The sequence below is a fragment of the Geotrypetes seraphini genome, chromosome 12, assembly GCF_902459505.1.
Source record: "Geotrypetes seraphini chromosome 12, aGeoSer1.1, whole genome shotgun sequence".
Lineage (NCBI taxonomy): Eukaryota > Metazoa > Chordata > Amphibia > Gymnophiona > Dermophiidae > Geotrypetes > Geotrypetes seraphini.
In genome coordinates, this window is record NC_047095.1 from 2,120,298 (window position 1) to 2,137,063 (window position 16,766).

Genomic DNA, 16,766 nt, shown 5'->3' on the forward strand with positions numbered 1-16,766 from the left:
CTCCAATTACAGAATCTGTATCTTCTCCCAGACAGAGATGCTCCTCAGGAATTCTAGGGGCCTCCTGGGCACCAGAAGTCCTCCCAGAATTAGATTAAAAAATCTGAAAATAAAAAACCAGATGCAGAGCAGAAGAAAAGACATCTTCACAATCCGCTTTCAGAAGGAAGAATTCAGAAGATTCTCAAAACTTTAACATGGTCACTAAACTGGTTCCAGCCGGTTTAGCTTTCATATATTTTAGTGACAGATTATCACAACGGCTTACCGTGGTCTTTTCCTAGCAGTCTCCAGTTCTGTCATACAAATGTATTACAACGAGGTCAATAATATTTAAAGGAGCACTCGGGGGGATTCTCTATTATCGCTGGTTGATTCCATAACCTCGCTGTCCTACATTTGCATGCAAAATTTTCCAGCAGGTCTGAGCTGTCGTAGCCTTACTTTCTGGTCAGTGCCTGAGTGCTGATTGGCTCAGGCATTGACAAGAAAGTAAGGCTTGACAGCTCAGACCTGCCAGAAAAGTTTGATGCCGCCAAGCAACACACCCTCCTGATTGGGGGAGAGATGCCCACTCCCTCTCACCACCATGCAACAACCCACGAACCCCCCACATCAACAGGAGAGATGCTCACTCCCTCCTATCGCCATACAACAACCTCCAACACCCCCATCCTCCCCGGCAGTGGGAGAGATGCCCACACCATCCTACCAAGAAGCAACACCCTCCCCCCCCCCCGATACATCCTCAGCAGTGGGAGGAATGCCCACTCCCTCCCCATGCTGCCATCATGCCCTCGACGACCCTCCCATGCCTCCAATGACCTCCCCACCCCTTTACCTTGTTTACGAAGTCTGGCTGGAGAGATGCCTGCCCCCTTCAGCCAGCAGGCCCACCTCTTCAAAATGGCAGGCCTTTCCCTCCCCAGTACATTCTGGCATGCGCCGAACTGGGGCCTAGGGCTCCAATTGGCCTTAAGCAACCTGGGCCAATCAGAGCCCTAGACCACTCCCCGGTGCATCCCAGGATGCAATGGGAAGGGGAAGGCCCACCATTTTGAAGAGGCGAGCCTGCTGGCTGGAGGGGATAGGGATCACTCTGGCCGACCTTTGTAAACAAGGGGGGTGTCGGAGGAATGGGGGGGGTTGTCGGGGGCAAGACTGTGGCGTGGCAGGAGGGAGTGGGCATCTCTCCTGCTGTTGAGGGGTGTTAGGAGTTGTTGCATGGTGGCGGAAGGGAGTGGGAATCTTTCCTACTTCCGGGGGGAGGGGAAGTTGCATGGTAGCGGGAGGGAGTGGGCATCTCTCCTGCTGTGGGTTGGAGGGATGTCAGGAGTTGTTGCATGGCAGCGGGAAGGAATGGGCATCTCTCCTGCTGCCAGTGGGGAGTTTGGGGATTGTTGCATGGTGGTGGGAGGGAATGGGCATCTCTCCAACTAACAGGGGGGGTGTCGGGGGTTGTTGCGGGGCAGCAGGAGAGAGTGGGCATCTCTCCTACTGCTGGGGGGGTGCTTGACGTCAGCAGTGGGAGAGAGTGGTCATATATCCCTCCTGCTGATCTTTTATTTTGGTTTTTTCTTTCACGTTTATTTTGTGCATGTGCCGATCACTATCACCAGCTATCAGCTGTAAATCTCACTTGTAAGCAGTTTTTTAAAGAATGATTCGTCTTTTTGAAATCGTTATAGTAGCGTCCATGAATGCTGCTGTCAGATTTTACCACGAACATTTGAAAATGTTCCCCTGAGGGAGAAGGGCACTGCCCAGTGACACAAAGAGGCGGAGCTAAAGAATCTGTTTGATGCCTTCTGCAAGTTTCCTATAATTATGGGGATAAATCCTATTGTCTAGACCATTGGTTCCCAACCCTGTCCTGGAGGAACACCAGGCCAATTGGGTTTTCAGGCTAGCCCTAATGAATATGCATGAAGCAAATTTGCATGCCTACCACTTCCATCATATGCAAATCTCTCTCATGCATATTCATTAGGGCTAGCCTGAAAACCCGATTGGCCTGGTGTTCCTCCAGGACAGGGTTGGGAATCACTGGTCTAGACGACCGTATTACCTTGTGAGACATCTTAATTTAATTTCAATTGCTGAAACATCATTGCCAATCAAGTTTAATAAATTGTATGAAATATCTACTAAAAAAAATAGGAGACATTGCATCTTAAATATGTTTTGTCCCCAAAGTAAGATAAACTACCTTACTTTCCTCCTGATCAGTCAACAAAAATCAATAGATTAATATGAATCAACTTTGCTGATATGAAGCCATTGCATATATTTTACTTTACCTGGGTAGGTCCAGATGTCTGTAAACTCTCCTCATCTACTTTGGCCTTCTTTAGCATGCTATCCATTACTTTTCCCAGCTGGATAACTTCTGACCTCCCATTTGGTTTCCTAGTATGTCATACAAAAAGTGGAGATTAGGGCATACAAACACTAGTCCAGGGGTGCCCAAATGGTCAATCGCGATCAACCAGTAGATCACAAAGGCAACGCGAGTAGATCACGATGCTTTTGCGATCTTGTTCTTCTGCGTACAAGTGTCGGATCCACAAAACTTCACCTCCGACGTCAATTCTGACGTCAGAGAGGAAGTTCTGGGCCAACCAATCGCTGCCTGGCTGGCCTGGAACTTCCTCTCAGACGTCTGAATTGACATCGGAGGTGAAGGCTTGTGGGTCCGGCGCTTGTATGCACCAGGCCTGGCTCGGGGAAGCAAGGAGAAATTGGCGTGGTGGCTTGGGGGGAGGGGGGAGAGAGAAAAAGAATTGGGGAAGTGGAGAAATCGGCGCGATGGCTTGGGGGAGAGATACAGAAAGGCAGGCAGGGGGAGAGAGAAAGAAAGACAGACTGGCAGGAGGAGAGAGAAAGACAGAAATAAAGAGGGGGGCAGGGGGGAGAGAGAAAGAAAGACACACAGGCATGGGGAGAGAGAAAGACAGAAATAAAGAGGGGGCAAGGAGAGAGAGACAGAAAGAAAAGTGGAGGGGGCAGAAAGAAAGAAAGACAGAAAAAGAAATATTGGATTTACAGAAGGAAGTGCAATTAGAGACTCATGAAATCACTAGACAAAAAGATAGGAAAAATGATTTTATTTTCAATTTAGTGATCAAAATGTGTCCGTTTTGAGAATTTATATCTGCTGTTTATATTTTGCACTATGGCCCCCTTTTACTAAATCGCGATAGTGGTTTTTAGCGTCGGGAGCTGCGAGGGGCATTCAGCGCAGCTCCCTACACTAAAAACCGCTATCACGGTTTTGTAAAAGTGGAGGGGGTATATTTGTCTATTTTTGTATAGTTGTTACTGAGGTGACATTGCATATTTTAAAGTCATCTGCCTTGACCTCTGAGAAAAAACCTGAATACAAATGATAATTAACATTTTCTCTGCGTACAGTGTGCTTTGTGTTTTTAAAAATTTTATTGTTGGTAGATCATTTTGACTTGGTTATTTTAAAAGTAGCTCGCAAGCCAAAAAAAGTGTGGGCACTCCTGAACTAGTCTATCAGCAAGTGACAATGGTGTGAAATACAATTAACTGTATTCCACAGCAGTATCTTAGCACAGAGACAAGAAGTAATACACTTACATAGAAGGGAAGATCCTCAGCTTTTTTTCACTGTCTTCAAGCAGAGTTGTATACTTACTGCAGAAAAGGCAAGAACATTTAAAAAATATTCCTATGAACATAAGCTGTGGTAAGCACTAACATATGTTTACCATAATTTAAAATGGTGTACCGCAGGGCGTGCTGAGGCAACCCATGATAAGACACAAATGTGTAAATGCTATCCATATGTAAAAAAATATATATGTATTTTTTTAACCAAAGTTGGTGTGTCTATGGCAAAGTGTGTAACAGGAACCAAGACTTCTCAATATATAAAAGTCAAAAATGGATCTTAAATATAGGTATTAAGAAGTGAGGTAATACAATTTTTACATACACTCAGAATTGTGTAATCCAACCAAGAGCCTTGGCTCCTATAGCCGAACCCACCGTCCCATCACTGTGTATGACTTTAATGCAAAATAATAGTAAATAAGACAACGTGCTCTTTGAATGCTAGATTTGTTCTCAATGGCAATAAGAGGAAAAACCACTCCACTTAGCTTTAAGGTGTGTTAGGAGGTCGACAGTGTCGAGTAGGGGTTCGAGGGTGGCAGTGGGAAGGAGTGGTCATCCCTCCTGCCGGTCGACTTTGCAGGGGGCAAGTTCCCTGCTGTGGCTGCTCAGCTGATCGCAGCAGTGAGATTTTTTTTGCTGTGATCAGCAGAGTGGCCATGTTTTTGTTGGCCTACATTTCAGGTGCCTATCCACAGCCCTAGGGAGACACTTAGGGACACTTAAGCTTGCCCAAGGCCATTTCCGGGTGAAGCCATGTCCAGCCCAGCCCAACATTGGGTGAGCTTATATGTCCTTATGCATCTCCCTCAACTGCGACAGATGCCTACAGTGTAGGTGGCCTGCCTCAGGATGTTTTTTTTTAAACGTGTGTCCCGATTGGCTGGTTAGACAGCAGTAGGATGCCTATCACCGCCTACAATTGGGACCCATTTATAGAATTTGGCTCTTAGTCTCCTGGAATGAGGAGGAGAGAGATACTAAACAGGGGGTGGGGTTTTCATACCTACCTACTTTGGGCTCAGGCTCACTCAAAATTGGGTGTCTGGATATGCCCTTGCCTAGTTTATCAGTATTACTCCAACAGGAACAAAAAGATTAAAGGGATATAACAACTCAAATATGAGGAAAGGTTAAAGAAATTATGGCTCTTCAGCATGGGACAGGCACGTGGGATCTCTTAGAGAGAGGAGAAGATAGTAGATGCTGCAGATGGACAGACTGGAATAGCAGTACAACAAATTACACACAATTGGAAAAATTGTGACAGATTGAACTATAATTTTTGGTGGAACTCAGTTTGCCATATATATAAAATGGAACATACATTTGCAACACAAAAAGGATATATGGATAAATTCAAAAAGATTTGGGGACCATTAACAAAATATTGTAATAATTGAATTTCATTTTCCCATAATAAGAAAATAGTTAAAGAAGAAAGGGAGGGAGGGGATATGGGAGGGGGATTTATACTCTTTATTATAAATTATAAATAAAATATTATTAATAGATGGTATTCTTACATGAAAACAATGTAATAAAGGGAGGGGAAAAAGGTTAATAATTTAAAAAATAATTGATAAAATCATTACAATATATATGTTGTATAATTTTATAAGAAAAATAATTACAATTATGTGATATATAAAATCATAAGAAATATAAGATAAGAAATGTTATGTATAAAATACATTATAGAAATATCAAGTGTATTATTAAGATAATTGTATGAAAATTTATGACACTTGTTGTTAAATGAAAAAAATCAATAAAAAACTTAAACATTTGGCCTTTATCTGCCATCATGTTTCTATGTTTCAGCTTTTCAACACATTTACAAATGATCTGGAAATGGAAACAATGAGTGAGATGATCAAATTTGCAGAGAACAGACAGCTGAGGGAAGATATGATAGAGATCTATAATGTCCTGAATGGAGTGAAACGGATAATGCAAATCAATTGTTTGCCCTATCAAAGAGTACAAAGACTAAGGGACACTCCATCAAGTTATAGTACTGCATTTAAAACAAATAGGAGAAAAATATTGAGCTCTGGAAGTCATTGCTGGAGTCAGTGGTAAAAATAGTTAATGTGACAAATTCCTGCAGGAAAAGTCCACAAAATATTATGAAGTTAGACCTTTGGGGAAGCTACTTATCCCTGAGATTAAGTAGCATGAATCTTGCTAGTTTTTGGGATTCTTCCAGGTACTTTTGACCTGGACTGGCCACTCTTCGAAACTAGATACTGAGTTAGACAGATCCTTTGTTTGACACAGTTATATTTTTATAGCCAAATGAATAGTTTTTATTGTGTGTTTACTATTTACAATTCTATTTTTTTTTAATTCTTTATTCATTTTATAACTTACATCAAGTGTACAGTAAATATCAAACAATTATAATACAACATCACTTGAAAATCTACAATATCATACAACAAGAAGATTTAACCCCAACCCCCCTCCCAAATTCATATACAACTAAAATATACCACATGAAAATAATATCTTATGTCATTCATATATATATTCTTAGTGGAAAACCAAGAAACTCCCCCCCCCCCACACCCCAAATCCACATGTGTATTAAAATTGGGAAAAGTGTAATTTATTCATTATAATAATTTAATAATGGTCCCCACACATCCTTAAATTTATTATAATAACCTTTTTGAACTGCCAACGCTCTTTCCATTTTATACACGTGACAAATCTAATAGATGCTGGCACTGCCATTTAGACATAGGGACGCTGGATCATATGTTGTTCTTTTGCCCATTGATTCTCAGTTTCTGGAAGTCAATATGGGGATAGATTAATGCAATACTTGATTTTTCATTCCCATTAACGTATGAGCTGGTAATTTGCGGAATATTACTGGGATAGCTATGCAGATGATAATGCATAACTGGAAAAATTATGATCGTCTTAATTTCTTGTTTTGGTGGGCAAATTTATGCTCCACGTATAGGAATGAGAAAATGAATGCGGAATTATTAGGACATGGTCATATATTTAAATTGGTTTGGGAGCCACTGACATCTTTTATGAATGCAGAATAACTGGGTTGTTTTATTATTTTTGGAATACTTCTATTCACATCCAGGGTGGGTGGGTGGTGGGAGGGAATACTTTATTGTTATTATATAAGATAAGGATTTTGAAAATATAAATATGTATTATTGATTTATAGTTTTATAGTTTTCTAATAGAAGGGTGGGAGGGATAAAGATTCTGTATGTGTATATTTTATAAGTTGAATGTGCATTCTGTGATTTATTCTTTGGTTGTTAATATGTTTAGTGCACTATAAAGTTTTTGGGAAATTAATAAAATATATTCCTAAAAAAGAACAAAGAAACAAAACAACAGAAACAGAAAGCTTCACCGGGACTTTGGAAATTCACACTTCCTGCTTTGCCAGCGAACTTTTATTTTCAGAGTGCAGCGGTGCTGTTTGCAGGTAGGCGCTGGGACAGTGAGGAATGCCTCTTTAGCTGCAGCGATTGACGGCCCTTCCCGCGCAGTGCCTCATACTGCAACATCAAAGAAGCTGCTGAAGAAAACCTTGACATCATTTGCTCTCTCCCCCCAGGGCCCTGTTTCAGAACTGCAAGGGGAGGGAAGCCAACTAAAAAAAAAAAAAAAAAAGGGCAGAATTGGCTGGCCCTCGAAAGAGACCTCCAGCGCTCGGGCCTCAACTCCTTCACCTACTTCTGTGCTGGAACTTACAAGACAGACTTCAACAGGGAAAGAAGTAGATTTGCATTCTTCAGTGGTTTCCATGAAGGCTCCCGCGGCCTCAGTCTCGGCCTTGCGGTCCTTTCCTGGCCACAAACAGAAGACCTCCAGTACTTCAGGTACTTCTGCTAAAGGGAGTAAAGCTACTTCAAAGTCCAAGTGGGAGGCTTCTACACCTTCCCTAGAGGACTCTCTCTTCTGGCTAAGCATCCATCTCCACCTTGTCTTCAGAGGGATTCAGCCCCTCATCAGACAATTTTACATTTTTTTCCTCCTTCAGTGTCTGCTACAGGAAAGTTCATCCTTACTACAGCTACAGTTTGGACTTCTTACTACAGTCTTAACAGAGCAGCTGCCCTCCCACACCCAGTTTTGGTGATGGTGGCGGAGAGCTTGGGTGGGGCTAGGTCTCCAGTTTTGGGACTGAGGCCCTACCCCTAAGATATGGAGGAACCTGACAGCAAACAAATGTCTTGCAGTATGGAAAAAGTATCAGGTGCTAGCTGATAGAGACTTTGCTCCCTCCCCTCAAGGTCTTGTTTTGGCTTACTGGGGGAGGTGATTTATCTTCAATGACATCAATTCAGTAGAAGAACAGTACAGACGGGCCTAGTCTCGGCCTTGCGGTCCTCCCCAGGGTCAAGTATGTAAGAGCTATCTGCTCATCAAAGGAACTACATTCCCCTACTCAGTACTCATAATAGACACTGCATGGGAAGATAAACTCAACAAACTCTTCAGCTCCTACTGCCCTAGCTTCTGTGATTCTGGTGCAGAAGGTGGTGCGGTAACTTCCTCCAGGAAGAAACAGATAAAAAGCAAACAAACCACTGTTTTCACTCCTCAACAATGAGCCTCCAATGTTTTTGGCAGGTTCTTAGAGATTTCACATTTTCAACCTGTTTTAATTTCTGTTTTCTTTCTCTCCAACTAATGGAAGAACCTTCTCTCCCGCAAGGGGGTGTACAATAGATGGAAGGGGGCGAGAGAGAGAGCAGAGGCTGGGTGGAAGGGGCAAAGGGAAAGGGCAAATGTTGCATGGAAGGGAGAGAGGACAAACGCTGTATGAAGATGATTGAAACGACATAAGGTAGAAAGAATCAAGTAGTATTGTAACTATTGATAAAAGTTTATAAATAGGAAATGGAAATAAGGCCTTTTTTTTTTTTTGACTAAACCCCTTTCCTCAAGTCAGGACAGGATACCATAACAGCATTATACTGTACTGTCTTGAAGAAAGATTTGGCCTCTGAAAGCTAATTGAAAAATAGATTAGTCCAATAAAATGGTATTTTCTTATTTTTTGTTATTTGTTTTATTTCTATTTGTTAATTTGTAAAGTGGTGATTGTTATGTATCAGTTTTTTTCAAATTTACATCTACTGTCTTTATATTTTGCACAATATTAGGGGACATGTGTCACTGTTTCTGTGATGTGTGGAGGAGTGTGTGGCGCAGTGGTTGGATCTACAGCCTCAGCACCCTGAGGTTGTGGGTTCAAACCCCGCGCTGTTCCTTGTGACCCTGGGCAAGTCACTTAATCCTCCATAGCCCCAGGTATGTTAGATAGATTGTGAGCCCACCGGGACAGATAGGAAAATGCTTGAGTACCTGATTGTAAAAACCGCTTAGATAACCTTGATAGGCGGTATATAAAATCCTAATAAACTTGAAACTTGATGTTGCATTATATGCAGAGTCTGGTTTCTTGGTGGTTCAGTTTAACTTTTGTCTACATATTTCTATTTTTAGTCTGTGATTATTAAATGTTGGGCGAGGGTGTTTGTCTTCTTTGTGTATGAAAAGGACATGGTTTTCTGTTAGCATTGACTGTACAAGATCAATTGACTGTGCAGGATCTGGCTTGTTTAGTTTTACAATGCGTGTGTTGGTGTTCTAGTGCTCACTGCAGTGTTTAAGATGCTGCCTTTTCCTAGGTGCACCCTTGTTGTGTGACTTATGGATTATTACTAAAAATAACTTTTTTATCTAGAGGAGGGGATTGTTAAAAAATGATCAGCACTGGCTGCCATATATACTAGTACACCACTGGATTTAATGACCCTATTCTAACCATCAAATTTCCCCGTTCCACCCCACCCGGTTACTTTTTCATGCCATCCGGCTGGAAAAAATTTTTGAGGAGAACAATAAAACCTGCTTAGGAATTGTGACATTTGTGAGCAAGTGGGTTTTTCTTTCAAACTAGCTCAGAGAAAACTTTGTTTTTTGCTATTTTTGTTTTGCTTGTTGGCTGGGGTTTTGGCACTGAGGTACATTTGAACGAAGGTAGCTAATTAGGAGCAGTGCAACAGCTGTGCCTGGAAGCAGTTCTGAATGCTGAGCATACCTGTGTTTAAGAACTGTCTTTTTCATGTCTGCTAGTTTGTGGACTGTAAAGGAGATAAGGCTGATATTTGTACCTTTTGCTTCACTTATAACCAGAGAGAGTTATTTAAGAACTCTTTGGGCAAAAAGTTGCCTGAATGCAAATAACCTGCTCAGCCTATATAAAGGGGCAAAATACCTTGCTAAAATTAAGCATTGTCATTAGCTACTTTAAGAACCTGTCTGAAAGTACACTCCTCCCTCCTTATTCGCAGTTTTTGGTGCTGAGACCCCCCTAGTGAATCGACCTTACCTGGTGGTCTAGCAATGACACAGGGCAGAAGCGATCTTCCTACACTTCTGTGACGTGCAGAGCCATCATCGAAAATGGCTACCGTGAGTTCCCGTGGTCTCACGAGACTACAACGGGAACTCACGGAAGCCATTTTCGATGACAGCTCTGCAAGGGGCAGGAATATAGGAAGATCACTCTTGCATTGTGTCACCGTTAGACCACCAGGTAAGGTCCAGGAGGTGGGGGGTGGGTCAGAGTGAACCCAAAAGTTATTCATGAATTTTCCATATTCGCGGGCAGGCTCTGCCCTTAACCCCCATGAATACAGAGAGAGGAGTGTATTGCTATACCATACCTCTCTGGATCCAGTTCTGTACCTGGCATAGTGCTGACAAAAAAGTTAAGATTGTTGGAACTACAACAGCTGAGGTGGCTGTTGGCCAATTGCTGGAGAAAAAGCTGTCTTTTTGTTTACTGCTGATATTCTTTGCTTTTGAAACAGTGGAATTGTTCTGTGTGAGACAGGGTGCTTTGAACCCAAACACAAAATCTGGCCAGTGACCAAGAATAATAAATCTTTCTAAGAACTTGAACTTTTGATGGAAGTTTCCTTCTTTTTGCTGGAAAGGGAAATCCTTACCCAAAATACTGGGGTTTAACCACAGCATAGCCATTGCCAGGCCTGAAGGGTACCCCAAGCTAAAGGGGACATGCCGGGCCAGTATTTTGTCACAGCCAAGGTGGTCTGCTGTGCTCATCAGAGACCCCGGGTTGTGACACATCTCATCCTCCTCCTAATTCCAACCTCATCTCTAACCATAATCAAATAGTTGCAAGCCTAGGTACCATGTTATAAAGTTACCTTTCCAATGGATAACCAATTATTATTCATTAACTCATTCCTGATTCAATAATCTTGGGCACAGAACAAATGCCAAATGATGGGAAAGCTCAAAGGATAAGCAACAGAGACATCACTCACTCTTCATAATACTCCAGGCCCAGAACCCCTTTGTTTTTGATGATATGGAACTCTTCTGGGATCAGGCTCTTTTGTAGATCCAGTTCCTGAGGAGAAAGTAAAAATCTCAGGGCGTGTCAAGACATCCCCCCAAAAAAGCAGTGTGTGTACATGAGGCAAAACTTCACTTCTCCATATTGCAAAAAGGAACAATCCAACTGAGGACATATAGATTTGGGGTTACCCTTTGCAACACTTTGAGTTTTAATAATAATAATAATAATAACTTTATTCTTCTATACCGCCGTAGTCGAAAGACTTCTAGGCGGTTCACATTCGAAGAAGGCTGGACAATCCAGCGAGTTACAGGATGCCAAAGTGAGAGTTACATAAGAAATAGGTAAAGGACAGCAAATTACATCGAGGTTGGTAGAGGGAAAATATATCATTGTCAGTGGAGAGGTTTCTGTTTAGGAGATGAATACTTTTGTTTAGTATGAATTAATCAACTTTCATTAATCACCTTAAATACCAAAATATATACATATATAGGTAATCACTTCACAATATTATATGTGCTTAATAGTGAACACTCAGACCTACAACTATAACCCAATGAAAATTCACGGAGTAGCTGTGTATAGAGACCATCATAGTGTGTTCACAGTCTCGCCCACCAATAACCATAGAACATTTGTTCTAACAACACCAATAACTCCTCAATAAGAAACAGAGACGACTTATCTTGGTATATGGTGGTAATATGGCCATCACAGCTGCTCCGGGCACTTCCTTAATCACAACTGAACTGATACATTTTCACCGACTCCCCCAAATCTATCAGTTCACTTATAATATTGTGAAGTGATTACCTATATACGTATATATTTTGGTATTTAAGGTGATTAATGAAAGTTGAGATATTGTATATCACCTTTTATTATTATTATTAAAGTTCCTTTGTATAGTGAGTTTAGTATGAATTAATAACATATGGAAATATCAAATCACATTTATCTGACCTGTTATACTTTGCAGGTCAGATTAAAGCAGTTTGTCACATTTTTCTGTGTGTATTTTGCTAGTGACTCAACATCTATATCAAATATAAATTGATAGGAAGGGCAATTCTATAACTGCATGTGTAAGATTAGTATCTAGTGTATATACATGCATAAAGGAGCACTTAAAAGTGCATTATCACATAATTGCATTGGGGGGGTGTTCATGTAGACAAAGCATGGGTGGGACACAACTGTGTTTCTCATTTATGAGCCAAACTTATAGAAAATTAAGTTACACATGTGATATGTAGCATTTAGGCATGCTTAGTTATATCTGTCATTGACTAGCATATGTGAGCATGCTTAACTTTTGTGTACAAAAAGCGGGTTTATTTCTCTTTACTAAAACAGCATCTGTGTGCACAGTTGTTGTTATAGAATTGGCACTCAGCACATACCATCATGGTGTCCAGTTACAGAATTGCCCCTATAGTGGTTAGAAAAACCGAAAGTGTGAAAAGTCTATTAATTATAATTTTAGCTTTGTTGCTTTTTACTAATTTTTAAACCCCTGTTTGGCAATACAGTACTCCCCCAATATTCCCAGGGGTTCCATTCCAAGAACTCCCATGAATATTGAAAACACATCTTCTCTGTAAAATCTTGAGAAGAATGTATGAGGGGAAGACCAAGTAACTGCCCTACAAATCTCAGTTGGATGAACTATTCAAAACTGGCCATGAAGCTGCGACACCCGTAGTTGAATGTGCTTTGAGAGAAATCAGCGGCTGTTTACCACAGGCAATGTAAGTCAACGAAATGGCCATACGGATTCATCAGGCAATAGAGGCCTTAGACGCTGGCCTACCCCACCTAGATTGGCTGGTCAATAGAAACAAATGGTCAGAAAGATGGAATTTGTTGGTCCTCTACAAGTAATGGAGTAAGACTGTTCGCACAACTAGTCTCTGTAAGATCTTATCCTTCTGCTCCAACCCCATGGGGTGAAAAGCAGACAGACAAATTTCCTGGTTGACATGGAAATCCGAAACCACTTTTAGAAGAAAGGAAGGAACTGTACAGAGGGAAACACCTGATTCCATGATCCAGAGAAAGGGCTCTTGACATGAGAAAGCCTGCAGTTCAGAAATATGCTTTGCGGAAACGATCACCGCAAAGGACACAGTCTTGACTGTAAGGTCGAGAAGGGATGCATCCTTAAGCAGCTGAAAAGGTGCCTCATCAAGCCCCTTCAGCACAGCATTTAAATTCCACATAGGAAAGGGCTGACGCAAAGCACTCCCATGAGAAATCTGGTCACATCTAGATAAGCCATAAGTGAACTGGAACCTCTGTACGCCCTAAAACAGGAAAGGCCTACCACTTGTACTTTGACAGAAGCCACCACCAGGCCTTTTTCTAGACTGGCCTGCAGGAAGGCTAGGACCACCAGAATGGGAACCTGCAATGGCTCCACCTGATCACAGGCACACCACTGCTGGAAAGCTTTCCAACCCTTGATATAAGCTGCCATAGTACAGGGCTACTTGGACCTCAACAGAGTGGCAATGACCAAATTGGAGTAACCCCTCCGCAACAAGTTCTGGTGCTGAAGAGCTATGCCGTAAGGCCAAAGTGCTGGGGCTTCTCCATGGGAATTGGACCCTGAGTGAGGAGGTCACAATGAAGATGGAGCCTGAGCTTCCAGTCCCACTGAAGATGGACCAGATCCACATACCATGGATGACGAGGCCAGTCCAGAGCCACCAGAATCACCAGACCTGGATGAGTTGCTATCATGCTGATGACTTGACCAATCAAGGGCCATGGTGGAAAGATGTAAAGGAGTTCCCGAGTGGGCTAGGGCTGAACCAATGCATCTAGCCCTAAGCTTCCTGGCTGTGTTCTTCGACTGAAGAACTGCTTGACTTTCGAGTTCTTGGCTGAAGCCATCAAGTCCATCGTTGGCCTGCCCCAACTATGCACAATGAGATGGAATGCTCTCTGCAGGGCTCGGTGCTTGGGCCGCTGCTATTTAATATATTTATAAATGATCTAGAAATAGGGACGAAGTGTGAGATAATAAAATTTGCGGACGACACAAAACTATTTAGTGGAGCTCGGACTAAAGAGGACTGCGAAGAATTGCAAAGGGATTTGAACAAACTAGGGGAATGGGCGACGAGATGGCAGATGAAGTTTAACGTTGAGAAATGTAAAGTACTACATGTGGGAAGCAGAAACCCGAGGTACAGCTATACGATAGGAGGGATGTTATTGAAGGAGAGTACCCAAGAAAGGGACTTGGGGGTAATGGTGGATATGACAATGAAGCCGACGGCACAGTGTGCAGCGGACGCAAAGAGAGCGAATAGAATGCTAGGTATAATCAAGAAGGGTATTACTACCAGAACGAAAGAAGTTATCCTGCCGTTGTATCGGGCGATGGTGTGTCCGCATCTGGAGTACTGCGTCCAATATTGGTAGCCATACCTTAAGAAGAATATGGCGTTACTCGAAAGGGTTCAGAGGAGAGTGACACGTCTGATAAAAGGTATGGAAAACCTTTCATATGCTGAGAGACTGGAGAAACTGGGACTCTTTTCCCTGGAGAAGAGGAGACTTAGAGGGGATATGATAGAGACTTACAAGATCATGAAGGGCATAGAGAGAGTAGAGAGGGACAGATTCTTCAAACTTTTGAAAAATAAGAGAACAAGAAGGCATTCGGAAAAGTTGAAAGGGGACAGATTCAGAACGAATGCTAGGAAGTTTTTCTTTACCCAACGTGTGGTGGACACCTGGAATGCACTTCCAGAGGGCGTAATAGGGCAGAGTACAGTACTGGACAATTTCCTGCTGGAAAAAGGGATATAGGGGTATAGATAGAGGATTACTGCACAGGACCTGGACCTGTTGGGCCGCCGTGTGAGCGGACTGCTGGGCACGATGGACCTCAGGTCTGATCCAGTGGAGTTCTTATGTTCACTCTCCTGGATCCAGGTCTGAGAAAGTTGGCTTGCACATTTTTCACTCTGGTCACGTGCACTGCAGAGAGAGCCTGAAGGTGTAGCTCCGCCCACTAAAATAACATCCGAGTCTCCCGAATCAAGTGAGCACTTCTAGTGCCTCTCTGTCGATTCATGTACGCAACTAACATGGTATTGTCGGTAAACACCCTTGCCGTTTTTCCTTCCAGGGTGTTTTGAAGAGCTCTCAATACCAAGCATATGGCTTGAAGTTCTAGACCAGGGGTGAGCAACAAGTGCCGCAATCCAGTTAGGTTTTCAGGAGTTCCCCAATGAATATGCATGAGATCTATTTGCATGCATTGCCTCCCATTGTATGCAAATGGATCTCATGCATATTCATTGGGGAACTCCTATAAACATGACGGATTGCGGCCCTCATTGCCCACCCCTGTCCTAGACGGTTTATTGACCAATCCTTTTGATGGGGAGTCCACTGGTCCTGCATGGAGTAATCCCCACAATGAGCACCCCAGCCTGAAAGACTGGTGTCTGTCATGAAAGTAATCCACTCCAAGACCCGAAGAAGCATGCCCTGCACTGAGCTTCTCCCTGAATCTACCAGCGCAGGCTGCTCCACGCTGGCTCCATCCAGTGAAGGGGCATCTGAAGGGGATGACACTGAGGAGATGACATAGACCACCAACCATTTTAGTAGCCTTCCTCTGGACCGACTCCATCCTGTTTATATCTTTTTGAAGGTGTGGTCTCCAGAATTGTACAGTACAAAAGGAAGTGGGAACGGACAATGAACACTCCACTGAAGATCACTGATATAAAACCAACTTGTTTATTTCATAAAAGGACACAAGCAGAAGCTGTGGACCCGACACAGCACTGTGTTTCGGTGTCTGAGGAACGCCTCCATCAGGGGTCACTCTGGCGTATACGTTCATAGATGACAGGTCTGGGATAAAACAAAGCTCGGTCCAACTAACATGCTAGAGTAACCAACAAAACTGAAAAGCTATGGAAGCACGATTGAAGAGATCCAGGCAGAATCTCAAGGCACTCACCCAAGATGACTTCCATAGAATGCTGGGATCACTGTATACATTCTCTAGGGGACTACTTCGAAGCAAATGGTGGAAACTAGGAGTTTTGGTAAGCAATTTTTTTTTGCTTACCAAAATTCCCCAAAACTTTTGGGTAGCACCTTGTATACGTAATGGATTAATGCAGTATCTCTCAAACTTTTTTAGCTCTGGCACACTAAGGGTTCCTTTTCTGAAGGTGTGCTAGCGTTTTTAGCGCACGCACCAGATTAGCGCGCGCTAGCCAAAAAACTACCGCCTGCTCAAGAGGAGGCTGTAGCGGCTAGTGCACTTGGCATTTTAGCGTGCGCTATTCCGCACATTAAGGCCCTAATGCGCCTTCGTAAAAGGAGCCAATATTTTTTGCGGCACACTAAACAGAGCAAATGTTTTTTGCGGCACACTAAACAGAGCAAATTTTTTTTGCAGCACATTATAGTTGAAATTATAAAATTGCAAAAAATTAAATTTGACAGTTATTTATTTAAAGTTCTGTAAGCTATGTTTGGGTAATTGTAACAATGGTGAAACTAAAGTAGATAGAATAGAATTGTTAATTCGATGGATGTGCTTGGTTTTGAGTGCAAATTAACTCAAAATGTGGCTCGATAGTTGAGAAGGAAACACACATTTCATCATTCACCATCTGCAGTGGTTCTCTTTTTTTTCGATTTACTTTCTGTCAGAGCTGAAAATCTAAGTTCACAAAGATAAGAAGATCCAAAT

General features: G+C 42.4%; 1 protein-coding gene across 6 annotated transcripts in view; it reads right to left on the reverse strand.

The window, feature by feature from the left end:
- AXDND1 (axonemal dynein light chain domain containing 1) overlaps positions 1–16,766 on the reverse strand; it is a 383,395-nt gene that overhangs the window by 256,407 nt on the left and 110,222 nt on the right. For 5 of the 6 annotated variants that reach the window (XR_004536635.1, XM_033916370.1, XM_033916371.1 and 2 more), the window contains 3 exons: positions 10,995–11,080; positions 3,607–3,663; positions 2,301–2,409 (listed from right to left, as the gene is read on the reverse strand). Coding sequence is in view for 5 of the 6 variants with exons in the window: in XM_033916370.1 (XP_033772261.1) it covers positions 2,301–2,409; positions 3,607–3,663; positions 10,995–11,080 (252 nt within the window). In the remaining variant the exon portion in view is untranslated. The remainder of the gene's footprint in view (positions 1–2,300; positions 2,410–3,606; positions 3,664–10,994; positions 11,081–16,766) is intronic. The other variant, XM_033916373.1, reaches the window with a different exon arrangement.